General features: G+C 38.8%; 10 protein-coding genes across 10 annotated transcripts; 9 read left to right on the plus strand and 1 right to left on the minus strand.

Annotated features, from left to right (window-relative positions):
* Positions 1-124: 124 nt before the first annotated feature.
* C5L36_0B09190 (uncharacterized protein) lies at positions 125-6,595 on the plus strand (the record flags this gene model as incomplete). Its single annotated transcript, XM_029465296.1, has 1 exon — positions 125-6,595. One exon carries the CDS (start codon positions 125-127, stop codon positions 6,593-6,595), a length of 6,471 nt encoding a protein of 2,156 aa, XP_029321155.1.
* Positions 6,596-6,939: 344 nt separating this feature from the next.
* On the plus strand, positions 6,940-9,294 carry C5L36_0B09200 (uncharacterized protein; the record flags this gene model as incomplete). Its single annotated transcript, XM_029465297.1, has 1 exon — positions 6,940-9,294. The coding sequence occupies one exon, from the start codon at positions 6,940-6,942 to the stop codon at positions 9,292-9,294; it is 2,355 nt and encodes a 784-aa protein (XP_029321156.1).
* Positions 9,295-9,630: 336 nt separating this feature from the next.
* Positions 9,631-10,824, plus strand: C5L36_0B09210 (uncharacterized protein; the record flags this gene model as incomplete). Its single annotated transcript, XM_029465298.1, has 1 exon — positions 9,631-10,824. The coding sequence occupies one exon, from the start codon at positions 9,631-9,633 to the stop codon at positions 10,822-10,824; it is 1,194 nt and encodes a 397-aa protein (XP_029321157.1).
* A 2,197-nt stretch (positions 10,825-13,021) lies between these two features.
* Positions 13,022-15,070, plus strand: C5L36_0B09230 (uncharacterized protein; the record flags this gene model as incomplete). The annotated part of the gene is made up of 1 exon (XM_029465299.1): positions 13,022-15,070. One exon carries the CDS (start codon positions 13,022-13,024, stop codon positions 15,068-15,070), a length of 2,049 nt encoding a protein of 682 aa, XP_029321158.1.
* A 993-nt stretch (positions 15,071-16,063) lies between these two features.
* C5L36_0B09240 (uncharacterized protein) lies at positions 16,064-17,530 on the plus strand (the record flags this gene model as incomplete). Its single annotated transcript, XM_029465300.1, has 1 exon — positions 16,064-17,530. The coding sequence occupies one exon, from the start codon at positions 16,064-16,066 to the stop codon at positions 17,528-17,530; it is 1,467 nt and encodes a 488-aa protein (XP_029321159.1).
* Positions 17,531-17,752: 222 nt separating this feature from the next.
* Positions 17,753-19,498, plus strand: C5L36_0B09250 (uncharacterized protein; the record flags this gene model as incomplete). The annotated part of the gene is made up of 1 exon (XM_029465301.1): positions 17,753-19,498. The coding sequence occupies one exon, from the start codon at positions 17,753-17,755 to the stop codon at positions 19,496-19,498; it is 1,746 nt and encodes a 581-aa protein (XP_029321160.1).
* Positions 19,499-19,630: 132 nt separating this feature from the next.
* Positions 19,631-19,981, minus strand: C5L36_0B09260 (uncharacterized protein; the record flags this gene model as incomplete). The annotated part of the gene is made up of 2 exons (XM_029465302.1): positions 19,631-19,897; positions 19,979-19,981. The coding sequence occupies 2 exons, from the start codon at positions 19,979-19,981 to the stop codon at positions 19,631-19,633; spliced, it is 270 nt and encodes an 89-aa protein (XP_029321161.1).
* Positions 19,982-20,271: 290 nt separating this feature from the next.
* C5L36_0B09270 (uncharacterized protein) lies at positions 20,272-22,995 on the plus strand (the record flags this gene model as incomplete). The annotated part of the gene is made up of 1 exon (XM_029465303.1): positions 20,272-22,995. The coding sequence occupies one exon, from the start codon at positions 20,272-20,274 to the stop codon at positions 22,993-22,995; it is 2,724 nt and encodes a 907-aa protein (XP_029321162.1).
* Positions 22,996-23,275: 280 nt separating this feature from the next.
* Positions 23,276-25,843, plus strand: C5L36_0B09280 (uncharacterized protein; the record flags this gene model as incomplete). Its single annotated transcript, XM_029465304.1, has 1 exon — positions 23,276-25,843. The coding sequence occupies one exon, from the start codon at positions 23,276-23,278 to the stop codon at positions 25,841-25,843; it is 2,568 nt and encodes an 855-aa protein (XP_029321163.1).
* A 199-nt stretch (positions 25,844-26,042) lies between these two features.
* Positions 26,043-27,695, plus strand: C5L36_0B09290 (uncharacterized protein; the record flags this gene model as incomplete). Its single annotated transcript, XM_029465305.1, has 1 exon — positions 26,043-27,695. One exon carries the CDS (start codon positions 26,043-26,045, stop codon positions 27,693-27,695), a length of 1,653 nt encoding a protein of 550 aa, XP_029321164.1.
* Between the last annotated feature and the right edge of the window lies 1 nt (position 27,696).

The raw sequence follows: 27,696 nt of genomic DNA on the forward strand, positions 1-27,696 counted from the left end.
GAAGAAGGCATGAATTTTGACATTTTCACTGCAAAATTCGATATCTATTTACATTTTCAAATAAGAGGCTGCAATCCATAGAGATTGTACATTTTGGATAGAAGGGGCAACCGATCTTACACATATGGCGGAAGACCTTGGAAAATACAGCTACGAGGAGATCTCAAATAAAGTCTTACAAGTTGACCGAAGACTATTTGACGATGGTTCAAATAATGCACGATTTGAAGATACCAACCCTCATTCGTTAAAAGGCGTTATATCTTCCAAAGACTTTGGTTCCAATATCAAAACAAACAGAGCTGAGGATGACAAGGGGAAGGAAGAACTGAAGAACGAAATTCAAACTACCTTAGCGGCCTTTGAAGTGTCTGACAGGAAAAACTTGAAACAGAAGTCGAAGACTTCTTCAACTGCCAGAAGTTTGGAATCCTTGTTAGACGCTGGATCAATTGAGGCGTTGAACTATACCCCTACCACTGAATCGACGATGCACACTTACGATGAAATCATAGCCTGGTCAAACGAAAAACTAGATAGTGATTTACCTGATGATGTCATTATTTCTTTCACCGATATTATAATTGAAATTTTGAAGAATGAAAATTCAAACTCATTGGAGAAGAAGAAGCAGCTAGAAACGGCGTTGAAACAGAAAATTGATGATGATGATTTCCGATTGGTATACTCTTTGTGTGGCAAGTTGATCGACTATAAACAGGTTCTTGATGTCCCTGATAAAGACAATGATGAGTTAGACATACAGTTAGATTCAGATGATGAGAATGCCGAGGATGGTATCGAGGTTACTGACTCAGAAAACGATGATGATGGTTCTATTAGCAGTGATGTTAATGATGAACAAAGAGATGATTCAATTTTTATAAACCAGGAAACTGAAAATCCAGATGATATTGTAAGACTCTCACTCAATGATGATCAGATTCCTGCTTTGTCAATAGATGAGGTGGACAAATACTGGATCACTAAACAGTTAGCCAAATACCAAGCCCAGATTGATAATTATAAACACGCTGAGATTTCAAAGTCCATTTATAGAATATTAGAACAACTTGTGGAGAAACGAGAAAACTTGAAGTCATTTATGCATAGACTTTTAGAAATACCAGATTTTGAAATTAATGACCTTTACTATCTACTCGTTAAAAACTACAAGGTAATATATTATGGGATAAAACTGGCAAGCACGGAGGATAAAGCTGAAAGGGACAACATTAGAGCACTCTGTAGCGACTTAAACTTCAATAAACGGACATTATCTACTGTTGAGGCTGATGATCAAGTCTTGAATCGTGAAAAGAGACAGAAAACTCTAACAGAAGGTAAAATTGCCTCCAATTACGACAATAAATATCCTAGAAATTTGAATCTCAAAAACTTGGTATTCACACAAGGATCTAAATTAATGACTGTTTCTAAATTCAAATTACCAGAAGGCTCCTTCAAAAGAACAAAGCCAAGCTGGGAAGAAATAAACATTCCACCGCCTGTAAAATCTCAAATGGGAGAAGACGAAGTGCTGGTTGAAATTTCAGAGTTACCTGAATGGATCCAACCTGTTTTCCCATCGACTGAAATTTCAACTTTGAATAGGATACAATCTAAAGTTTTCCCTGTGGCATTTAACAGTGACGATAATCTACTAATGTGCGCACCTACTGGTGCTGGTAAGACTAACGTGGCTATGCTAACTGTATTGAGGACACTATCAAATTACAGAACTACAGGTGGCAAGTTCCAGTTGAGTCGCTTTAAGATTGTATATATCGCACCATTGAAGGCATTAGTACAGGAACAGGTACGAGAATTTGATAGAAGATTATCCAAATATGGTATCACTGTGAATGAATTGACTGGTGATTCAAATCTAACAAAACATCAGATTGAGTCTACACAGATTTTGGTCACAACACCTGAAAAATGGGACGTTATTACTAGAAAAAATAATGATGCGTCGTACATAAACCTTGTTAAGTTGGTAATCATAGATGAAATTCATTTGCTACATGATGAGAGAGGACCGGTATTGGAGAGTATTGTTGCAAGAACAATGAAGAATATTGATGAAAGTCGTGAGAATAGTGTTAGGTTTGTTGGTTTATCTGCCACTTTACCCAACTATAAAGATGTCGCACAATTTCTGAGAGTTGAACCAAGTGGGTTGTTTTATTTTGATGCCTCTTATAGGCCTTGTCCATTGGCGCAGCAATTTATTGGGATTACCGAAAAAAAGGCATTCAAAAAATATGAAGCTATGAACGAAATCTGCTATGAAAAAATAGTAGAGAATATAAGTGAGGGCAATCAAGTTATTATTTTTGTTCATTCAAGAAAGGAAACAATCAAAACTGCCAAATGGTTGGTTAATAGATTAGTGGAAGAAGATAAATTATCTACTCTATTCAAGTTCTCCAGAGGTGTTAGAGAAATTTTGAGAAGTGAAGCGGAAAATGCGAGAAATAAAGGCCTGAAGGAAGTTTTACTTAGTGGTTTTGGTATTCATCATGCAGGTATGAATAGAGATGATAGACAGACTGCAGAAGACTTGTTTGCAGAAGGTCACATTAAAGTGTTGGTGTCTACTGCCACTTTAGCTTGGGGAGTGAACTTGCCTGCTCACACTGTAGTCATAAAAGGTACCAGCGTATATTCTCCCGAAAAAGGTACTTGGGTTGACTTATCACCTCAAGATATCTTGCAAATGTTGGGTAGAGCTGGTAGACCTAGATATGATACACATGGTGATGGTATTATAATTACATCACAGGACCAGGTAAAGTATTACTTGGCTGTTTTGAATCAGCAACTTCCAATAGAGTCACAGATGTATGCTAAACTAGCAGATAGTATAAATGCTGAAATTGTTGCGGGATCAATCCGATCGCTCAAAGATTGCATCGATTGGATGGGTCACACGTATTTGTATGTGCGTATGTTGCATTCAAGAGAGGTATACTATGTTGGACCTCAATACGATAACGATCCTGAGCTAGTAGAAAGAAGGAAGGACTTGGGATATTCTGCCTTCTTACTCCTAGCTAAGAATGGTCTAGTCAAATATAATTTTGAAAGAGATATGGTTATACCAACTTCATTGGGTAGAATTGCATCACATTATTATATCAGTTATGAAAACATGCAAAATTTTGAGAGCCAGCTAAAGCCGACGCTAACCAAAATTGAACTATTCAGAATATTTGCAACAAGTGAAGAATTCAAGTATATTCCTGTTAGAAGGGAAGAAAAATTAGAACTACAAAAACTTCTGGAAAAAGCCCCTATTCCTGTTAACGAAGATGTTGAGGATCCCTTGTCAAAGATAAATATTCTTTTACAGGCTTATATTTCGGGATTGAGATTGGATGGATTTGCCCTGATGGCCGATATGATTTTTATTTCACAATCTGCTGGTAGATTGTTTCGGGCTCTATATGATTTATCTCTGGATAAAAAATGGTCAAAACTAACTCGTGTTCTTCTATCTGTATGTAAGATGGTGGAAAATAGAATGTGGCCAACTAGCACGCCATTAAGACAGTTTCCTAATATACCTTCCACCATTGTTGATTCAGTTGAAAGGACACTTATCCCCTGGAAACAATATTTATCCATAAATGATCCCCAGACTGCTACAAAATCCTTGGGTGCAGAAAGGTTTGGTAATCTAGGTTGGGAGTTGCTACAGAAATTTCCTAAAGTTCATATTGACTACAACTTGCAACCGATTACCGCAAGTCTAGTACAGATAGAGCTTTTAGTTACACCAAACTGGAAGTGGGATGTTCAAGCTCATGGTTACATTGAAACTTTTGTTCTGTTGGTTGATGATTGTGATGGCAAAAGAATCTTATACAATGATAAATTTTCAGTTCGGAAAGACTACATCAATCAGATCCACAGAGTGACATTTTCTGTTCCTGTATCCGAAAATTTGGAGCCAAACTATTTTGTTTCGTTAATAAGTGAAAAATGGATTGGATGTGAATCCAGAATCCCAGTGATGCTGACCAAAATGATTCTTCCGAAGAAATTTCCAGCGCCTACTCCTTTGATCAACCTGGATCTTATTCCTGTTTCAGAATTGGGAATCAAAGAATTCACCTCTGTTTTCTCTTTCGATTATTTCAACAAGTTTCAGTCGCAGGCTTTTGACTCGATATATAATAGCACTGATAATGTCTTGTTTTCTTGCTCTAAAGGAAATGGAAAAACGACTTTGGCATTGCTAGCCATTTTGAACCATTGGAGAAATGAAGGCGGAAGGGCAGTGTATTTAAATCCGCATCAGTCCGTTGTTGATAATCTACTTAAACATTGGAAAAAGAAATTGTCCAAACTCGCAGGAGGTAAAATTATCAACAAACTGACTGGTGACATCAATATTGATTTGCAAATACTAGCCCAATCCCATTTAGTTTTGGCCACACCTTCTGATTTTGAGATTATTTCAAGACGTTGGCAGCAAAGAAAATCTCTTCAATCAATTGAACTTCTCATTGCAGATGATATCCATACTATCGGATCTGGAAAAGAAGGTGTATCATATGAGCTCGTTATCAGCAGGTTTAGATATATTGCAACTAATTTGGAAAAAAACATTAGGTTTGTATTGCTGGGAGCATCAATTGCAAGCTACAGAGATATAATGGATTGGGTATCGATTCCTAAAACCAACGTCTTTGTTTTTGATGCTAGGGAGAGGATTTATCCAGTGCAGGTCAAATTCCATTATATGGATATACATCACAATCCGTCTCTCTTCAAATGCTTAATCAAGCCCGCATACAACCACATAGCCAATTTGACAGCGATAAAAGATGACAGTACATGCCTTGCATTTGTTCCACAAAGGAGTGATGTGTTAGACCTAGCGAAGGAATTTCTAAGGAAAGTCAGAACAGACGAATCAAACTGGCTCTCTGGAGGAGAAGATGAAGTTCAACCTTACATTGACAGAGTATCTGATTCCACACTAAAGCTTTGTATTAGATTTGGTATCGGGTTCTACTTTGAAGGAATGGATACAGTGGAGCAAACAATTGTTTTCAGCTTATTTGAGGCTGGCATATTAAAAGTAATGATCACAACAAAATCATCTTCATGCGTCTGTCCATCTGCTAATTCTGTCATCATTTTGGGTACGAAGGAATACGATGCAAAAGAGCACGGGTATTATGATTACAGAATCAATGATATTTTAGACATGATTGGCCTTGCAAGGAGAGATAATAGTACAGATGCTACCGCTATAGTGTACACTAACTCCTCCAAGCTAGAGTTTTATAAACGTTTTATTACTCTTTCATTGCCTTTCGAAAGCCATTTGAATAATTTCATTAACGACGTGTTTATCAGCGATATTAGTATCATCAAGAACAGGCAATACGCTTTAGATTGGATTACATATTCGTTGTTTTACAGAAGGCTGCAGTTGAATCCCTCATTTTACAAGCTCGATGATGCTTCAGAAGATGGATTGTCTGGGTACCTTTCTGAACTTGTCGAGAACTCCTTATCGAAGTTGCAAGAAGCCAATTTGGTGGAGCTAAATCTTGAAGATGATAAAAATTCAATGGAAGCTGAAGAAGAGGAGGAGTACGAAAAAGAAGAGATTACACCAACGGAAAATGGGGTGATCTCAAACTACTACAATGTGGATTATGCGACAATGGAAGTGTTTAATAATTTGAATGAAAATATGAGGTTGAAGAAAATTTTGGAATTTTTAAGTTTAGCAGCTGAATTTGATAGCTTGCCAATCAGATCTGGAGAGTCAAATTTATTGTTCAAACTATACAATGGTGTGCCACTGAAATGGACACTTGATGTTGATTTTGAATCCCCAAAGTTCAAAACCTTCATTTTACTTCAAGCATATTTCTCAGGCTTCCATCTAAATGCTGATCTCAAAAAAGATCTGGAGTACATTCTACCAACAGCAAATAGATTACTCAATGCAATAGTTGACATTTTATCAAGTCATGGCCATTTGAATGCTTTGGTTGCAATGGATTTGTGCCAAATGATCTCCCAAGGTATTTGGAATACTGACAACGTGCTGAAGCAAATTCCCCACTTCAATGATGAACTAATTGCAAAATGCAAAACCTATAATGTTGATACAATTTATGATCTGATGGAACTTGAAGATAAAGATAGGGAAGATTTACTGAGTGAATTGAACCAACAGGAAATCATTAAAGTTGCAGAATTTGTCAATAAGTATCCGAACTTAGAAGTGGCGTACAAAATAGAGGGTGATGTAGTTGCAGGTGAAAGTAAAACAATTGAAATTGAAATCAGTAGAGATGAAGAAGTTGAAGATTTATCGATTGCATCTAATGCTTTTCCTAAAAAGAAGTTTGAGAGCTGGTGGATAGTTATGGGTAACCCTAAAACGAATGAATTATATTCAATCAAGAAACTTGCCATTACAAAAGAAAATCAGACTATAAAACTGAATTTTGCAATTCCGGAGGCGGGTGAACACGATCTGTATATATGGTGTATATGTGACTCCTACCTTGAAGCAGATAAGCAAATAGAGATCAAGGGCCTGCAAGTGAAGGAATGATCAAAATTATGTAACATATAACTAGCTGTAAATTAGGTTTCTTAATTATGTAATAACATCAATTTGGTATAAAGTTACAAAGGCGAGAAACTAGATCAAGAAAACTAGTTCATGTAAAAATCTACATGTTTTTTTTTTGATGATCATTTTATTTATAATCTAGTCAAGGTCAAGCCTCTCACGTCACCATGAAGTAAGTATATTACATGTGATTCCTTATCATAACTGATTTTCCCTTGAGGAGAAAATACTAACCTCTACCTGAAATAATTGACAGATTTTTCATTGATGATCTACCTGTTATTTTTCCGTATCCAAAGATATACCCTGAGCAATATGCTTACATGTGTGACATCAAGAAATCGTTAGATGCCGGCGGGAATTGTATATTGGAAATGCCCTCGGGAACAGGTAAGACTGTTTCTTTGTTATCAATTACGGTGGCCTACCAAATGCACTATCCAGAACATCGAAAGATCATTTATTGCTCACGTACGATGTCAGAGATTGAAAAGGCTTTGCTTGAATTGGAAAAACTCATGGACTATCGGTCCAAAGAGTTGGGTTATATTGAGAATTTTCGGGGCTTGGGTTTGACCAGTAGAAAGAATCTGTGTCTACATCCAACCATTAGTAAAGAGCGTAAAGGTATTGTCGTTGACGAGAAATGCAGAAGAATAACCAATGGTCAGTTGAAAGAAAAAGTGAACTCGGGAGAGGCAGACGTTGAAGATTTATGCTCATTTCACGAGAAAATGTATGACATTGATCCAACAAACTACGTACCCCCAGGAATTTATCCCTTTGAGAAGTTGATTGACTATTGTAAAACTGAGGGCACGTGCCCTTATTTTACAGTAAGACGTATGATGCAATATTGTAACATTATCATCTACTCATACCACTACCTTATTGATCCTAAGATTGCAGAAAGAGTTTCAAAAGATTTGAGTGGTGATAGTATTGTTATCTTCGACGAAGCGCATAATATTGATAATGTTTGTATTGAGTCTTTGTCAATGGACATAACTGACGATGTATTGAAAAAGGCAACAAAAGCAGCAGAGAGCTTAAACAAGAAAGTTGAAGAAGTTAAAAAGGTTGATAGTCAAAAGTTACAAGACGAGTATGAGAAGTTAGTAGAGGGATTGAGGGAATCTAATATTGTCAATCCGGGTGAGGAAACATTTGTTGCCAATCCGGTTTTGTCTTCAGATGTGCTGGATGAAGCTATTCCCGGTAGTATTAGAAGAGCAGAGCATTTTATATCGTTTATGAAAAGACTAATTGAATATTTGAAGACCAGAATGAAAGTTTTGCATGTTATTGCTGAAACGCCCACATCTTTTCTACAACACTTAAAACAATTGACTTTCATTGATAGGAAACCGTTAAGATTCTGTTCTGAGAGGCTATCATTATTGGTGAGAACTTTAGAGGTTTCAGACGTTGAAGATTACATGGCGTTGAAGGACATTGCGACCTTTGCATCTCTTGTTTCTACATATGAAAATGGCTTTACGCTTATTTTGGAACCTTTTGAAACCGAAAATGCTACGGTTCCCAATCCCATTCTTAGGCTATCGTGTTTGGACGCCTCCATTGCTATAAAGCCTGTGTTTGAGAGATTTTCAAGTGTTATAATTACGTCAGGTACCATTTCTCCTTTAGATATGTATCCCAAAATGTTGAATTTTGAGACTGTCATCCAAGAATCTTACAGCATGACATTGGATCGTAGGTCTTTCTTACCAATGATTGTTTCCAAGGGAAGTGACCAAGTTGCCATTTCATCAAGATTTGAGATTAGAAACGATCCCAGCGTTGTGAGAAACTATGGAACTTTGGTGATTGAGTTCTCAAAGACGACTCCAGATGGATTGGTTGTTTTCTTTCCCTCGTATTTGTATATGGAAAGTATCATCTCACAATGGCAAACCATGGGTATTTTAGATGAAGTGTGGAAGTATAAATTAATTTTAGTTGAAACGCCAGATGCACAGGAAACCTCATTGGCACTAGAGACATACAGAAAAGCATGTTCTAACGGACGAGGGGCAGTTTTGTTTTCAGTTGCTAGAGGAAAAGTCAGTGAAGGAATTGATTTTGACCATCACTATGGGCGTACTGTTTTAATGATTGGGATTCCATTTCAGTACACTGAATCACGTATTTTGAAGGCCAGATTGGAGTTTTTGAGGGATAACTATCAAATCAGGGAGAATGATTTCCTATCTTTCGATGCAATGAGACATGCGGCGCAGTGTTTAGGGCGTGTCTTAAGAGGTAAGGACGATTACGGTGTCATGGTCTTGGCAGATCGTCGATTCTCTAGAAGGAAAGGACAGTTACCTAAATGGATAGCGCAAGCGTTATTGGATGCAGACACTAACCTGTCGACAGATATGGCAGTTGCCAGTGCCAAGAAGTTCCTACGTACAAGTGCACAACCAATTGATCCCCTAGACCAAGAGAGTGGTGTCTCCGTTTGGACATATGAGCAACTGTTGCAACACCAAAAGAAGCAACAGGGAAAGCTGGGCTACGAAGAGGAGAACGAAAATGGAATGGATATTGACAATGACAATGACAATGACAGTAACCCTGGCAACAACGTTGACGTTGATGTTGCCATGGAGGATGCCAACTATAATGGTAATGCGGCTGATGTTGACATGAAACGAGTCACTGTACAATGACAGTGCCATTTATCTACCATAATTCTAACCTACATATATATAGATGGATGTATAAATATATATATATATATATATATTCTAGCTTACATATCTGAACATACTACAGTTGGCTCGTATAGCTCGTTGCGCCTAATGGGGAATGGAATTGTGTAAGCCTTTGCAATTCCCAAAATGGAAGGCGCTGCACGCCGCAACTTCTCAACTATAAAAGGAACGCGCCAGCTAAGAGGGGAAATTTCAGACGCCAGAGGAAGGCATGAATAAACGAGTTGAGCATTTGGAACCACGGTTGATCCAAGTGTTACAATAAGAACTTGTAAGAAACAACTGAACAGAATGTCTAAGGAACACGTGTATATTGTTGCTGGTGCGAGAACCCCGATTGGCTCCTTTCAAGGAGGGCTATCTAGTCTTGGGTATGTTGATTTAGGTGCACATGCTGTCAAGGCAGCATTGGAGAAGGTTCCTCAAATCAAGCCAACCGACGTTGAGGAGATTTTCTTTGGTAATGTTTTGCAGGCCAATGTTGGACAAGCGCCAGCGAGACAGGTGGCCATCAAGGCTGGTCTAGGTGAAGATACTCCTGCTACTACCATCAACAAGGTCTGTGCTTCGGGTATGAAGGCCGTTATTTTAGGTGCACAAACCATTCTGACTGGATGTGCAGATATTGTTGTTGCAGGTGGTGCGGAGAGTATGACCAACACACCATACTATGTTCCAGCAGCTAGAGCCGGTTTGAGGTTTGGTAATGGTGTCATTGTAGATGGTGTATCCAGAGATGGTTTGAATGATGCATACGATGGTACAGCAATGGGTGTTGCAGCTGAGAAATGTGCAAAAGACCATTCTGTTACGAGGGTTGAACAGGATGACTTTGCCATTGCATCTTACAAGAAAGCACAAAGGGCGCATGATGAGGGAAAGTTTAAGAACGAAATTGCACCAATTACGATCAAAGGTATCAGGGGTAAACCTGATGTTGTCATTGAGAGGGATGAGGAAACTTCGAAATTAAACGAGGAGAAGCTAAGAAGCGCTAGAACGGTTTTCCAAAAGGAAAACGGTACTGTTACAGCACCAAATGCGTCACCAATTAATGACGGTGGTGCTGCATTGATTCTAGTATCTGAGAGAAAGTTGAAAGAATTGGGACTAAAACCATTGGCAAAGATTGTTGGATGGGGAGATGCAGCACAGAGTCCAGTTGATTTTACAACTGCCCCTTCATTGGCTGTTCCAAAGGCATTGAAGCATGCAGGTCTTAAGATTGATGACGTTGATTTCTTTGAGTTCAACGAAGCCTTCTCTGTTGTTGGAGTAGCAAACACGAAAATTTTAAATATTGACTCTTCAAAAGTCAATGTCTATGGTGGTGCTGTTGCTATAGGACACCCTCTAGGTTGTTCTGGTGCGAGAATCCTCGTTACCTTGATGTCCATCTTGGAACAAGAAAAGGGTAAGCTCGGTGTCGGTGCCATCTGTAATGGTGGTGGTGGAGCCTCGGCAATGGTTCTCGAAAAATGTTAGCCATTTAACTAGTTTATAGATTATGTATTTGCTCTACTTACTTAAAAGTATGTTACTCTCCCCTTCCGACAAACTCTAATAGGGTCCCATCGGGACCAGTTAATTCGTAGCTTGATTATAATGTTTAGTCAGCTCCCCCCCAACAAGATACAAAACAGCAATTGGAAACCATATGATCAAAAATACCGCTACTTTCACCTTCTACTATGCTGTTGTCCCCAAACACAGTAAAAACTTTCATCTCATGCAAAAAGTAAAACTTTTTCCAACGGTTACGCCAACAACCGCCCCACGGGAAACACACATTACCCAGCGAGATGCAGTCCTCCTCGCCCCCACACGGACCGGGCGCTTTGCTGTATCACTACCCTAAAGCGGTACTCCGGCTCTTTGCTGCATGCGCAACACTGGATTCCTCGCAGTGTGCAACAGGCGACCGCACGGGTCGAAACGGACACCTCTGCTGTATGTGCTTCCCATGGTGCGAGACCTAGTCTTGGCCGCTCCGCCACGCCATTACAGCGGAGAAAGAATGAAAGAAATTGTACTCTGTTGAGAATGCATCACGTGATGGGCAAGGCCAAAATATGTCTATCCAAAGACTTTTAATTGGTTACAGTCACTGTTCCGGGATGTAGTATACATGCCAATAAGAGTGGAGCAAATATAATAGACTGCTGTTCACCAAACTACGTTTAAAGCAGTTTATCAAGTAAAAAATCCATTCTCTCAAGAAACATTTTTCCTTGCTAGGAATTCCTACTCAGATTTGCCCAAATTGTTTACGTAATTACAAAAATATACTTTCTCTGTGTGGCCAATGGGTTTCTAGCTGAAAGTCCATGCAGAGAACTCGACCAGCCAAACAACAGCACCTGTATGTCTGTGCTAACAATCCTTATTGTATCTTGTAAATGTTTCACACTTAAGTTCATCCCACCTTCTCTGAATTATGACAGGTTTGAATATATGTCAAACAAATTTGGAAAAAAAAAATAGTTACTTCCAGAACTCGGTTACCCTATATTTTGTCATTGGCTGGCAACGCCATATGAACAAGTGGTGGGATGTCACGATTACATTGAACGTCTCCTATCTAATCTATAGCCTGTCTTTCAGATCAAATATATATTCATATTTGTGTCTATATAGTATAAGCTTGAGGATAATTCAACCGAGTCGATCTAATGGTGTTTCACATTCTCTTTGTATTGAGAGGACTCACTACCACAATTCACACATCAGCATACAAAAAAAAAAAAGAAAGGCCCTACCTTTTTTTTTGCTGCTGATCAAGGAGAAAATACAAGTCCAATATTAATTGAACCAATAACAAACTAAATTCTCACAGAAACATTGGATCCTCCCTCATCTTAAGAGCCTTTCAATGCCGTCCGATAGTGGTAGATACATCTCATTGGTTCTTTTCACCGATATAAGTCTGTTCTAATACTGGTGCAACTAAGGTGACCATACGCAACAATGGTGACAATAGTTTTCACTTACAGTATCGCAGTAACAAGTGACCACCTGTGTCGACAGGATGTTTGGTGAATGTATTTTCTCTTAGAAAATATGCCGTTGATAGAGGCATACGCTTACAACAAGTCAAACAGCAAGTTGAAAATCTCCACTAATTAGCCAAGCTATTCTTGACGCGTTATAATGTTTCTAAAGGACACCGATGGAGAGTAGCAATACCAAACTGGATTTTTCTCATTGCAGCCTGCTCAACGTGGTAGTGCTCCTTGAGACTTACGCTGCTGGAATAAAGTCAACTAGGAGACGAAAATTGAGTTATCGACACTAACTTAGAACAATCAGAGAAAAAAATACTCGGGGTATAACCACTCAATACTCGGGGTATAACCACTCAATACTCGGGGTATAACCACTCAATACTCGGGGTATAACCACTCAATACTCGGGGTATAACCGCTCAATACTCGGGGTATTACCACTCAATACCCGGGGTATAACCGTTCAATATACGAGCCCTAACGGCTGTGTTGCCAACGGAGAGTTGTTCCATGTTTTATGCTGCAATGCTTTGCTCCTCTCCTATATTAGCTTAGAAACGATATGTTACATATTGTGGAGATGCACAAACACAAACGCGTCTCCAAAAACGGAAACATGCCTTCCATTTTTAATTTGTTTTTCTACGCGTAACCGTGGAAATGGTGAATATCGAAGAATGGAGAATATAGAGGTGAAATTAAAGTTAAAACTCTCCTTATTATTTTCTAGGGAACGTACCTGTATAAAGTTATCGCTCTCACTTTGGGAAGCAACCATGGAATTGTATTCAGCTAACGACACATCTATATCTCGTGCCGGTTTGAGGCAGACAGACATTACAACCCAACTGGAAAGCCAGAAAAAATTCAGAGCCAAGACTCAAAGTGTGATGTTTAACGCTGCAATGATGAAGAGTAAACGCTCATTACACGACGAGTCTATGTCGGTATACAGCGGAAGGTCTGGAAATACAGAGAATATGATTAACCAGCAGCTATATCATCAGCAGCAATATCCTGTGCAGGATCAATGCTCACAACAGCAACCACAGAATCTTCCGATAGGGCAATATCCAGCAGGGCAGTACCCACCGAGACAATTTCCACCAGGACCGTACCAGTCAGGTCAATTGCCACCGGGACAGTATCCGCCAGGACAATTACCCATGGGACAATATCCACTAAAACAATATCCAGCGGGACAATACCCCCAGCAATACCCAGTAACACAAAACCAACCAATTCCATTACCTAAGCAGAGAACAGATAAAAAAGAATTCCGGGAATCGTATATGTATTTGAACCAATATAGCACTGATCAATCCCAACAGCCCCAACAACAAAACCTAGGTAGAATAAGTGCATCATCACAAGGTTCCCCTGTTCAATCGTTACAGAGAAGATTTTCCTCTCAAAATGGAGGGATAATAGGGTCTCCAATGTCCATGACAACCGAAGAAATTGCGAGGAAAATGTCTTTGAATGCGTTGATGGGTGTCAGATCAAACGATCAATTTGGTACTGCAGATAGTACAACCCTGTCACCCGTCATCAACTACATGAATAGAATAGACAGTGGATCTCATGAGAATTCCAATAGTGACTGGGAATCTATTTATGACGAGAGTTCCATCCGGCAAAGAAATCCAACTCCTGAAATGACCAAAGCTATTGATCGTTTACAAGCTGAAAACAGAAGTCTAAAGAAACGATTAAAGGATATTGAACTAGGACGTGACGCCAGCTCAATTGTTGCTATTGACGAGAAATACTCGAAATTGGTGGAGGAATATGATACTTTAGTGGATAATTACTTGATACTTGAGACTGAAAATAAAAAACTGGCAACCGAAAATGACTCCTTTAATAAAACTCTAAGCAAAGTAGAGAATTCAACCAACTTGAAAGATAAACAAATTAAAAACTACGACGAAGCACTGAAGAAAATAATCGAAAAACTAGGAGACATAGTACCGAGTCAATCGGATATTGAATTACTTCTCGATGAATTGGATGGTGACCTAAAGGAGAAATATAAAGTCTATTTGAAAAAACCGACACATTCTGATGATAAAGAAGGCGAAGTGGTGAGCGAATCACGGAAAGTTAGCACCAACGTCTCATTGGAAGACCATGTCAATATTAGTACACTAACAGATGCCGAAATAATACATATGTTGAGTGATGATGTTAAAACTTTGAGACTATCTCTATCTAAAACAAACACGCAATTGAAGGAGATCACCAAGGTTTATAATACCAAGGTTCAAGAGGAAAGAAAAACCATTATTGTATCTTCCATGCAAAAAATGTTACATAATGAGTTTTTACGAGAAAATCCTGGCAGAAAAACTGGTTTACAGAATTTCAGGATTATCCAAATCTGCCCGGATAGTGGTATTGACCGTCGTAACAAAGAGTATTCTCCGGTCTCTCAATTAGCCAACTTTTCATCGCCTTCAACCTCCGAGAGTCCTCCAATGTCTGCTGCATCTAAAAATTCAATGATTTCAGAATCAAATTCTCAAAGAAAGCTGAACGACTCTGATTACTCAAATACGGAGAATGAAAGTGAGGGAGAATTCCACGATAGCAACGATCTAGTTCCTTCTGATGAACTTGACTTTTTTTCTTCCAGCACTGGGAAGAAAAAAAATGCACCTGCAATCAGCTCACTTCAGGCAACAAGCTCACCAATCGATTTACAGTTTGAGAAATTTAACTAATTGTAAAGCATTTTGATACCTTCTATACTCTACAACTTTGTAAATTTATTTTCTTTTATTCCATTGGGCGTTTATAATCATTATAAAGTGTTCAATAATAAAGCGCAACACTAAACTTATCTAGTTTCCTTTTCGACTTTTTCTGCAGTGTCATTTACCGCTCCTTTTGTACCTTCCTTGAGCTCATAGCCCTTGTCCTTTGCAGCTTCCTTGTGTTGGTAAGCTGCATCCTTTAACTCCTCTTTTTGTTGGTAAGCCGCATCCTTCAAGTCTTTGGTTTTCTCAGAGGCCGCATCCTTTATATCTTGCGCTTTGTCCTTCACACTGTTCTTGACCTTGTCAACATCTACATCTGCGTCATGCAACTCTTCATTGACAGCAGCAGTGGCTTGATTGAATTTCTCCTTACCCTTTTGGATTGTTTCGTCTAGCTTGTCCCCAAATTGCTTAGCTTTGTCTCCAATTGTGGAGTAATACCTTGGCTGAACAGCTAACCTTGCATACGGTTGTCTAATGGTAAATCTAAAGGTTCTTTGTAACATCATATCTGTACTTGTTTCCTTCTACAAGGTTTAAAAAAAAATATTCTCCAGCTGCCTAAATCTAAGGTAGCAGAAGTTAGGAGAGTAATTACAGGTTCTATTTATAAGGGAATCTTCAGCAAAAGTACCTCAACCCAGCCCATGCAACATGCCCTATTCCTCCTGTACCTATCCCTCAACTAGCTTTTGACCGTGGGGACGTGTATCATATTGAAACGGGAAAATACTGGATAGGAAAGTATGGGAACTTTTTCGGTTTTGTTAGCGAAAGATATTCGAACCCCACAAACACAGACAAATTTTCATGTTCAATGGTGTATTTACCCAAGTTGGGGTCTTTGGAGATTAAAAAATGAAAGGTGCCGCTGGACATACTGTTCACCACGATTGAACACACCCAACTACCACCATTAGATTTCTGAAATCCTTCTTTACTAGCTGGAGACTTAAAATGGGGGTCTCCAAATATAGAATGAACAAGAATATGCAACGCTTCACCGTTGTGTCTGTGTTGGTAACATGTTTCTTTTTCACATTACACTTCTTACGAACATCGCCAACGGAATTGTTTGTTGTCAATTCACCGTTCCATTATTCTGATATATCCAAATACACACATATCTTTACATCTATCCTAAGTCCCAATTGCCCTGCGTTGGATGAATATGAGAGGGAGTCTAGAAACTATTGGCAATACTATGGGTTTCAACACCACATGAAATTAGACGAAGACTCTCTATCCAACATATTGCGTGTTAGTGACGAGCAGGAAAATGAATTAGGCAGAGTCCATAGTGAATTGATGAACAAATACCTCCATGATGAACATCCCCTATACCAGCACATGAGGAAGCAAGTTGAGCGAAATAATAAACCTAATAATAAGGGTATTGTCTACGTTTCTGGTAAGAATTACTATTGGCTAACAATGGTTAGTATTAAATACATACGGGATGTTTTGAAAGATAAGGAAACTCCAATTGAAATCTTTGTACCGTTTAGAGTCAAGAATGACCATCATTGTTCCAAGATTGAAAAAGTTTTCTCTAAAGTCAAATGTTCCTACTTCACTGATCACTTAACGAAAACTCAAATCAGGCAAATCAAAGGATATCAGTATAAGGCTTTGGCATTATTGCTAACCCAATTTAATGAAATATTATATTTGGATTCAGACAACATTCCAATCAGTAACATCGGAGACATGTTTGAGAACCAGTTGTATAAGAAAAACGGATTTATCTCATGGGCCGACTTTTGGAAGAGATCAACCAACTATAAATACTACAAAATTGCAGGACTTTCGAGATTTGCCAATCCCATCTCCACCACACCATCTGTCGAGTCTGGGCAGATACTGATCAATAAATCAACACATTTGAAGACTCTATTACTTGCATACTATTATAACCTATACGGGCCCGAGTATTTTTATCCTCTCTTTTCGCAAGGATTCCCCGGTGAAGGAGATAAGGAAACGTTCTATCTTGCTAGCAGGGCTTCGAACGAGCCATCATATTTGATCAATGGCCACAAAACGAAGAGTTTTGGTTACACAAACAAAGAGGGGAAATATACAGGTCAGGGAATTTTACAAGGGGAGCCAAGTAATCCAGATAACTTTTGGTTTTTGCATATGAACTATCCAAAACTATACGTTAATAAGTTACTAAAATCTGGCTACTTTGACAAAGAGAAGAAGAGACATTGGACCAAAATCAGACACGCACATGATGATGGTAAAACCTCTGAATTCAAGAAAAGTGCAGGAAAAGATCTAGAATATGAGATTTGGAAGATCATGGATGAATTACTTTCGACGGATTTCAAAGGGTTTCAAGTTTTCAAAGACATTGGGAATGACGAAATGGCAGACTATGTGAAGTTACAGATGAAGACCATCAAAAACCAACTTTGAATATTAATACTATCTACTTTGCTGTGTACTTATATACCATCGCCTACTATGTAGATCCCAAAATGACACAACATACTCCCTCTAGATCTCCGCTGGATGCATCTGCTGTCTGTACTAGTGCTTCAGGAGCGTTGAAGTTGTTATTACATGATGTGAAAATTTCATGGGGGTTTTTCCTGGACAATTGTTACACTCGCTGAAATTTAAATATGGATTACCGCCATGGAATTCAATAGGCATATGGTGAATTTGCTTAACGGTTCCAAAGCCAGCTGGGCTGCTATGTTTCAAAGCAAGATCTACATTCGTAAGGTTAGTACCCTAACACCGTTTTCACACCCACCGCCAAATTTGAGCCGAAAACAGCTCTCTAAGCTAAGTACTACTGAGTTGTTGATAAAAGCTGGGTTCATTGCACAACCTAATGCCGGCTTAACCAACTGGTTACCACTGGGAAAAGAGACACTGGAAAACGTCAAGAGGATTATACACAGACACCATAAGGAAGCGCAATGTGTTGAAGTATCACTTTCATCATTATCGCATAATTCCATATGGGAGAAAACCAACAGGTGGAATAATAATGAATTATTCAAAGTTGGAGACTTTTGCTTGGCTGCTACAGCAGAAGAGGAGATCACGACTTTAATGACACCATTCTTACAAAGCTATAAGAAACTACCATTTATTGGTTATCAACTAACACGGAAATATCGTAATGAGAAGAGATCAAGAGGTGGATTGTTACGTGGAAGAGAATTTTACATGAAAGACGCATATAGTTTCGATTCAACACCCGAAAATGCACTAACTTCATTTAACAAGATGAACGGCGTCTACGAGAAAATCTTCAATGATTTGAGACTACCCTGGGTGAAGGCAAATGCTGATAGTGGTGATATTGGCGGTGATTTAAGCTACGAATGGCATATTGTTAGTGACGTTGGGGAAGATACTGTTGTTAAATGTAATGAATGCGGGGCTTGCGGGAACGTTGAGAGGGTGCATAGTTTAAAAGAGGATGGCTATGTTGACGAGAGTGATGTCTCCTATTTCCTAAATAACGAACACGAATTGATTTGTGTTTATTACCCAAAGGGACGCAAATTGTCGATGAAGTTTTTGAAGGAGGAAGATTTGGTTGAAATTAACGAACATCTAGGTGATGGAGAGAAAGCATTAACTATATTTGAAACTGAGAATGAAGAGAATGACAACCTTATGACCATCTACAGGTTATGTGACGTTAATGTAGGTCCTGGTACTAAAATGCCGGACTTGCCGGTACCATTCTCCAAAAACCATATGATTACTTTCCAGGGGCTTGATATCACCGAGGCCCAGGAGGGAGATGTTTGTTCACATTGCGAAAAAGGCAGACTTATTGAGATGAAGGGTGTTGAAGTTGGACATACCTTTTACCTTGGCACCAAATATAGTGAGCCACTAAATGCCACATTTATTGATGGTAATAACGAGAAGAAATACTTTGAGATGGGCTGTTACGGGATTGGAGTCAGCAGGATAGTCGGAGTTATTGCTGAAATCCTGCGAGATGAAACAGGATTACGCTGGCCTGCTGCAATTGCACCACTACAAGTCAGCATAATTAAAAGTGGCGAGTTATCAGGAAAGGATGCAGAAATTGAAGACTTCATCGACAAGCTAAGATTAAATAAAAAGGTGCGGTTAGAAGTGGATGAAAGTGAGGATATTGGTTTTGGTAAGAAGTTGACCAAGAGTAAAATTATTGGTATTCCATTGCAGGTGATACTTGGCAAGTCTTACCCGATTGTTGAGATTGAAGTTCGTGGTACATTTTTCAGTGAGAACTACAAGAAGGAGATGCTGGAAAAGGGCGACGAATGGGGTTGGAAGGAGGACACTAGTAAATTTGGTGACATCAAACATACTGTTGATATCACTCATGCCGGGGAAGTCATTGAATTGTTATTAAAAGACTTGTGAATATCCAAATGAAAAAAAAAGAAAGAAAAAAAACTCTAGGAAGAAGGAGGGCACTTGCAAATTTTTAATTAATTAGAAAGCTTGTATTTACACCAGTGTATTGTATATAGAGAACAGGAACAACCTGCATGATTATAAGACACGGCCAGAGAGTTTTGCCAAGACATGCAACAAGACCACAGAAAAAATAAATGAAACGGCAAAGACTAGGACGACTAGAGGGTCTATCTTGAAACCTTGAGCTTCCTCGTTGAAGATCTTGAGCATGGAAGATGAAGAACCTCCTGCGCCTGCAGCTCTTGAAGAGTTTGGCTGGTTCTGTTGCTGCTGCTTAAGCTTGTTTTCTTGAGTGGCCTTTCTTTTAGCCAATGTTTTTGCACCACCTGGAATAGCTGAAGACTGAACAATTCAGAAACAAGGGGAAGAGCGGTGTTAGTATTGTCATCAGGGAGGAAACCCGGAATTGGCGTCTGTACGTACCATCTTGGACGTGTGTGTATGTGTTTGTAAGCGTAGTTGTTTGGGTGCAATGTCAAACAGTGTAGAACAACGATAACCTCACGAGACGTATCGAATAATCAACGTGTCCACTATATGGTATAAATGAAATTCGAGGAATTATCCCCGTGTGTGTTTTTTCCCCATTCTCGAATTTGCAGTATTTTCATCTTCAGCATTTTCGTCTATGGCAAGTCAACTGCACTTCATCTGCAGTCAATTTGCAATGTGTATTCTTTCTTTCAGGTCAAGTTGTTGTTCACAATCAACGGCAAATGGAAGCTGCACAACAGGGAAACATGAGAGAAGCGGCTCTTTCAGAGGGGAGCCCCTCGGCTGAATCGTCCGAGGGTGCAGCTGCGTCTGGATCTGTATCTGTATCTGCACCGGCACCTGCAGCCGCATCTGCACCCCCACAATCAGATAGCAACAACAATTTGTCTAACATCATGCCTCCAGACTTAACAGGGAGTTCTATGCTTTCAGCTAGGGTGGCACAGTCACGCCATTTTGCAGGAAACACACCGGGAAACATGGCAAACCAGGTTGACAACACTCTGCTATTTTCTCCGCCAAACACACAATTATCCAGCTCTTTCCTCAACATTAATGCAATGGCCAATGACAGTGCTTCTCTCTTTGACAGCACACTGGGAACAGCAGCTACGAAGGACTTAGGATCGGGTTCCAGCAGCCACTTGTACAACAACGGGAACCTCAACATGCCTCCAATAGATTTCTTACATATTGATGACGACGATGATTTGAATAACTACAATACTACCTTTAACGATATAACTAACGACATGACTAACGACAATCAATCTATGAAGAATGAGATGAATAATGACAACATCAACCAAGACAATAATAACAATAACAACACCCTAAGCGTCGGCAATATCAGCTACAAAAATAACAACAACAATACAACTGCTACTACAGGTCAAATCACTAATCCTAATAATGCTGATAATAATGATAATAATAATAATAATAATGGTAATAATGTTAATAATGACAGCAGCAAAAATAACGTCAATATCAATGATGGGTCTGCTAGAGGTGCTTTAGATTCAGTGACCATACAACGCCCAACTCTGACTGGGTCTACAAATAACAGCATGAGCTCTAACTGGATGTCTACTCAGAATTTAGTGACCTCTCTAAATGTGGACCCTTGGATCCAAGAACAAGCGCAAGTGTCTCCTAACTTGAATTTCCACCAATATCAAATAGGTGGGATGTCTTCACACTCAACTGGTAACCATTCGAATATGCCGACAAATTTAAGTATGTTGACTTCTTCAGGATTTGGTACTACACACATATCACAACAGCAACAGTCTAGACAACCGCATTCTTATATGAAGAACCCATCACCATTAATTGGTACGGAGAACTTGAATACAAATAACTACGGCCATTTCATGGCGCTTGGCCAAAATTATTCCCTCTACAATGGCCAAACGAGCAATGCGACCTCTGCAACACCGTCTATGAAGAACGGAACTTCCAACAGGCTGCAATCCAACAATAATGAAGAGGATGAATTAATTCCAACTGCTATCGTTATCAAGAATATCCCCTTTGCCATTAAGAAGGAACAGTTACTGGATATTATGTCAAAGTTAAATTTACCACTGCCTTACGCTTTCAATTATCACTTTGATAACGGTGTTTTCAGAGGCTTGGCTTTTGCTAATTTCAACTCCATAGAGGAAACTGCCATGGTAGTCTCGGTGATGAACGGTAGAGAAATTGATGGCCGTAAATTACGAGTTGAATATAAAAAGATGTTACCTGCTCAGGAGAGAGAAAGAATTGAACGTGAGAAGAAAGAAAAAAGATGTCAGTTGGAGGAACAACACAGAAATGCGTCTTCCACTTCTTTGGCTTCTGTATTTTCCGCTTCGTCAGCTCCTCCGGTTAGTAAGAATAATAATAATAATGCTGCAACTAATAACAACATCACCATTCATCAATCCCAGTCAACGACTAACATTGTAGATCATCCTGGTGCTCAAGGTAGTAGCTTGAATGATAATGAACAGAATGATAGAAGCTTGGTTATTTTCCCCCCTGTTGATGAGTTACCAACTCCACCTTCAAATATGGATTTCAACAATCCAGAAGTGTTGGAATTATATACTAGATTGGTTCTTTTTAGGGAAGATGCGAACTCATCCGCTTTAACATTCTCCGCAATCAGTCTAAGTAATGATGGAAAAAGGTATGTCAAGAATCTGTGCCAATTCTTGAGTTTAGATGAATCAACCGATAATAGTACAGTGAGCGTGCGCAAAAAATCAACAGGCCAATCTACTAGAACCTCCCCAACAGGCAACCAGAATAATCAATTGAATCTTCAACAACCGTCTTTGATGAGGTCGCATTCTCAAAACTTAGTTAACTCTAATCCAGGTCTATCTTTCACTAGTAATAGATATAGACAACACACCCCTAGATCGGTATCTCAAAATCTTCAAAGTGGCATGAATAATTTAGGCTTAAGTGTAAATCTTCCAACTACTCAAACAAGTTTACAACAACAACTGCAGCCTCAAAGCCAACACCAAGCCAGTCAGTTGCATCACTCTTCGTCTGCTGCGTCTCTTACGCTCTTACGTAGTAAGGCTGGCCTGACGGCACCGGCAACTCCTATTTCTAGTAGGCAATCAACTTTTCCGCAAAATTCAGGATTGTCAGTGTTTAACTCAAACCTTAGTATGCTAAGCAATATGGGCAATATCAATAACATGAACAATATTAGTAATATGAACAATATTAATAATATGAATAATGTAAACAATATGTTAGGATATAGCAGTTACAATGGTTACAACGGGTATAATCAGGCACAGGTAACAGGTGGTTCTAATATAAGTATGTCTTCGAATAGAGGTGTGGACCAACTGACACAAGGTGTGGAATACTTGCATTTTGATACACAATCCCAACCACAACAGCAGCAACCACATCAACAACAGCAGAATTAGCAGCAGTGACGGTAAATTGGGTTATGCTAAACTGGAATTATTCAATATGAACATCTAATGAACCTTTTTTATGTAGTTATATATACCAGTCTCATATATTTTTCATGTATTTTTCATATATTCTTTGACGTTAATGAGTTTTCAACTTCGACAGCAAAAACTTGGCTTGGAAAAAAAACGAGACCACATTCATCAATAATTTTAGCTTCCCGTGATAGACTATTTTTAGACATTCAAATATGCACGAGTTTGTAGAATATAGATTAGCCCCCAAGTCTCAATGCCTGCCAAACAAAGAGGAGGTGCTAGTAGGAGTCTTTCTGCCACTGAGGCTAAAGAATTAGAGGAACTACGTGAACTACCTAATCAGCGAAACTCCATTGTTTCGGATATACAATCGCTTGACCAAAGAAGACAATCCGCAGAGTATTTTGAAGAGAAAAGAGGTTCTATATCGTATTCTGCAAGTAGTTTCTCTGAAGGTACACAGTTGGTACGAGAAGACGGTGCAAAGCTTCTTGAAAAATCATACTCCATGGCGAATACTGGTGTAACCAGAAACAGTTTAATTTCTGGCCTTAAACTATTATCTAAGGAGACAACAGAACTGGAGATCAAAGCAGATCAATTAGGCGCTAAAAAGAGGAGATTGGTTAATGGTATCTTTCACAAGTACATAGCTCCGGTGATATTCACAGTCATTTCCTTTTGGTTAAGATATTATAAAATTGGGGATAACAATACTGTGATCTGGGATGAGGCACATTTTGCTAAATTTGGATCCTTTTATAACAGACACACATTTTACCATGATGTACATCCGCCATTGGGGAAGATGCTATGTGGTCTTTCAGAATGGCTAGTTGGTTACCAAGCATCTGCCAACCCTGACTACAATTTTGATGCAGGTTCAACTTACCCAGCTCAAATAAACTACTTTGGTATGAGATTGTTTCAAGTCTTTTTCAGTTCAGCATTAACTCCAATTGCTTGGTTTACTTGTAGGAGTTTAAAGAAAAATCTATGGACATGTTATCTGGTTACTTTGATGGTTTGCCTAGAATCCAGTTTTATCGTGCTAGGTAAATTCGTTCTTCTGGATTCGTTTTTGTTTTTTTTCACAGCTACAACTTTCTTGTGTCTGGCAAATGTTAATAGATTGAGGAAGTTTGAAGGTAAGTCAAGGAAGTTTAATTTATGGCTGCTTTTGTTAGGTTTGAGTATAGGTTGTGTATGTTGTGTTAAATGGGTTGGTTTGTTTGTCACTTCAGTTGTTGGCGTTTATGTTATTGTTGATTTATGGGCCAAATTCTGGGAACCTAACTTTAGAATTCTAACATATGCTCATTATTGGTTCACAAGGATCATTGCTTTAATATGTATTCCAGTTGTTGTGTATCTCACCTGTTTCAAACTTCATTTGGACTTGCTATACTTACCAGGAGATGGGAGTGCCTCGATGAATACCATTTTCCAAGCAAACATGAGAGCTACCGATATTGTATCTCAACCTAGATTTGTTCAATTTGGTGATGAGCTCACTTTGAGATCCCAAGGCCCAAACTCTAATCTATTACATTCACATCAACAAGTTTATCCTGCCGGTAGTGGCCAGCACCAAGTAACTACATATGGTTTCAAAGATTCAAACAATAACTGGCAGATTGAAAACCCAAGAACGGCTAGAAAGCTGTCTGGATATTTGAAAGACGGAGATACTCTACGTCTTAAGCATCTTATGACAGGAGCAAACTTGCATTCCCATGAAATTCCAGGACATGTCAGCAAGAATTATTTTGAGGTATCTGGTTACGGCAGTGAAGAAATTGGAGATGAGAAAGATGATTGGATTGTGGAAGTTGTCTCACAGTTGTATTCTTCTAACGAAACATATAGAATTATGAATGAAAGTGGTGACCAGTTTCACAAATTCATCCATCCTGTTTCAACAACGTTTAGGTTAAAACATAAGCAATTGGGTTGTTACTTAGGAACCACTGGTAAAAGTTATCCGATTTGGGGATTTCAGCAAGGTGAAGTTGTATGCCTTGATGCGGCACCAAAGGATTCGTGGAAATCATATATCGATACTTCTGCAAACTGGAATATTGAATCTGTTGTGTCTTCTGGAATCCCAATTGATTATGAGTACGAATATCCTAAGTCTAACTTTCTTAAAGACTTCATTCAAATACAACGTTCAATGGCTGCATCGAACAACGCATTGACACCGGATCCTTCCAAGGCAGACAGTATTGCCTCTTCATGGTGGGAATGGCCAATAATGAGAAGTGGTATCAGAATGTCGACATGGTCTTTGTCTGCAAGAAGGTACTACATGTTTGGTAATCCAATTATTATCTGGTTTACTACTGCCTGTGTTGTAGTGTACTCCTTCATTATGTTTTCAATCTCAAGAAGATGGAAATCCCAAGAATTGGTACTAGATGAAGTTGCAATGTGGAACATATTTACTTCTGGAATCGTACCTCTTCTCGGTTACATATTGCATTATTTACCTTTCATTGTGATGGGAAGAGTCACTTATTTCCATCACTACATGCCTGCACTCTACTTTGCAATGTTTATGTCTGGGTTTGCGGTTGATTATTTAACCATTAATATGAACAAAAGGATTAGAGATGTCATTTATTTCCTTCTTTTCGTTGTTATTATTGGTTCATTTTGGTTATTTAGCCCTACTTGCTTAGGTATGGTTGGCCATCCCCGCAATTACAAATACTTGAACTGGTTTCCGACATGGACTATGAGCGACTATCAGCCATTTTCTATCACACTGCAACAATTCTTTTCAAAGTGCAAGTCCAAACTAAACGAATATATATAGACAGCGCAGTATTAAATTATATAAGCACGGGAAGCCATGAAGTTTAAAAAAATCAAAAAGACGCGTCAGTTTATTGTACTTTTGTGAGCGGTACGTGAAGTGTTTACAAGTTGATTCTCTTCATTTTGTTTTCTTATTTTATTTGTTTTCTATTTGTTGTCTAATAGTATAACATAGGAGTGCGCCGAAACAATTATCCATGTCGTCTTTACTATACGGAGATTCCCCGCTTGCCTGTGCATGGCTTGCGTCGAGTCTTGAAAAAAAACTATCCAAACAACAATATCTAAAGACTTCAGTTACGTCGTCCGCTAAAGCGATAGAGGAATCTACTACAATTTCTACCTTTTCAGTACAAAGTCAAACACCAGAAGACAAAGAAAACCATGTGACATTACGTGTCTCTGGCCAGCTATTATATGGAGTTGTGAAAATATACTCTAGAAAAACAAGGTATTTGTACGATGATGTATCTATGGCTTTACTTCAACTACGTTCGGCATTTGCTGTTTCTAAATCACTTACTGTTCCATTAGAAGATACTATAGTTTCGTTGGAATCTATAACAATGAAGGACAGAATAACAGAGGCTAACATTATAGACACGGATTTCAACCTAGATGAGGTATTTGGTGGTTCTTCCAAAAACTCTCAAATGAGAACATGGACTCAGGAGGATAGCCAGTCAGATGATTACGCATTAGGTGATATTAGCATTGGTAGAGGTGTAGACGAAGATGTAGGAAATGTTTCTATCGATGCATTAGCCAGGCGTGCTGAGCCCGAACTTGATGACTTAGATCATGTTCCTGAATTTGAATTACCACTGGATTTTGACAAAGGTATAGGACCAGATATTGAGACTGTTGCTGGAATTGCCAACTACAACATCGAAGCTGCAGACAATATGGATTTAGAATTTACCATAGACGAAACACATATGGAAAACGAAGAATTACAAAACAAACAAACTGAGATGCGGAGTAACAACATTTTTGGCAATGAAGGAGTGGAAGAAGGAGAAGGAAAAGGAGAAGGAGAAGGAGGAGAAGAAGAGGAGGAAGAAGAAAGAGCCATTTTAATGAAGAGACCAACGAGAACCTATCAGAGGAAATCATATGACAATTTATCGGTCATACGGACAAATCGAAAGAGACTAGTAATTGATGAAACTAATGAAATTGCCACCAATGTTTTGAAAAAAAGCCAACGGGATTTTCCTCCTAAACCGGAAAGTAAATTGCAATTTAATATTCAAATAGTTATGGAAAACTTGAATCCTGAATTCCTGAAAAGAGTTGGTACCTCTTGGATGTCAGTTAAGCGTAGAAAGCTCCGTGAGAAAACGGATTCGAGTTACAATGAGACTTTTGCAGATACACCATTGTATGATGAGAATGAAAATGAAATAAGTGGGTATGAAGTACCAGAGTTTACTATCAATGAGCCAACAGAAATTGAACAGGAAGAAGAACACGCCAGCAAAGGTCATGTTTCCGATTTTGAGACGTTTTCACCTGGGGTTTCAGTCCCAGAAGAAGACGAACAAGAAGAAGAAGAACCAGAAGAAGGAGAAGAAGAAGAGCCAGTAGAGCTGAACGAACGCTCTGATGAAAGAACAATTCAAGTTGCAAGTGCTCTCCGTGCTAAGTTTGCTGATACTCAAGTTTCATTTGTTTCATTTGATAATATACCAGTTGAACTATCTAAAAATACAAAATCTAACGCAACAAGGACATTTTTTGAATTGTTGGTGTTAGGAACCTCAGGTGCTGTGAAACTACAACAAGATAGATTGTTTGGAGAAATAAAAGTGGAGTCCCGGCCTCAATTATTCGAAAACTTTCTATAAA

Source organism: Pichia kudriavzevii, chromosome 2, assembly GCF_003054445.1.
Source record: "Pichia kudriavzevii chromosome 2, complete sequence".
Lineage (NCBI taxonomy): Eukaryota > Fungi > Ascomycota > Pichiomycetes > Pichiales > Pichiaceae > Pichia > Pichia kudriavzevii.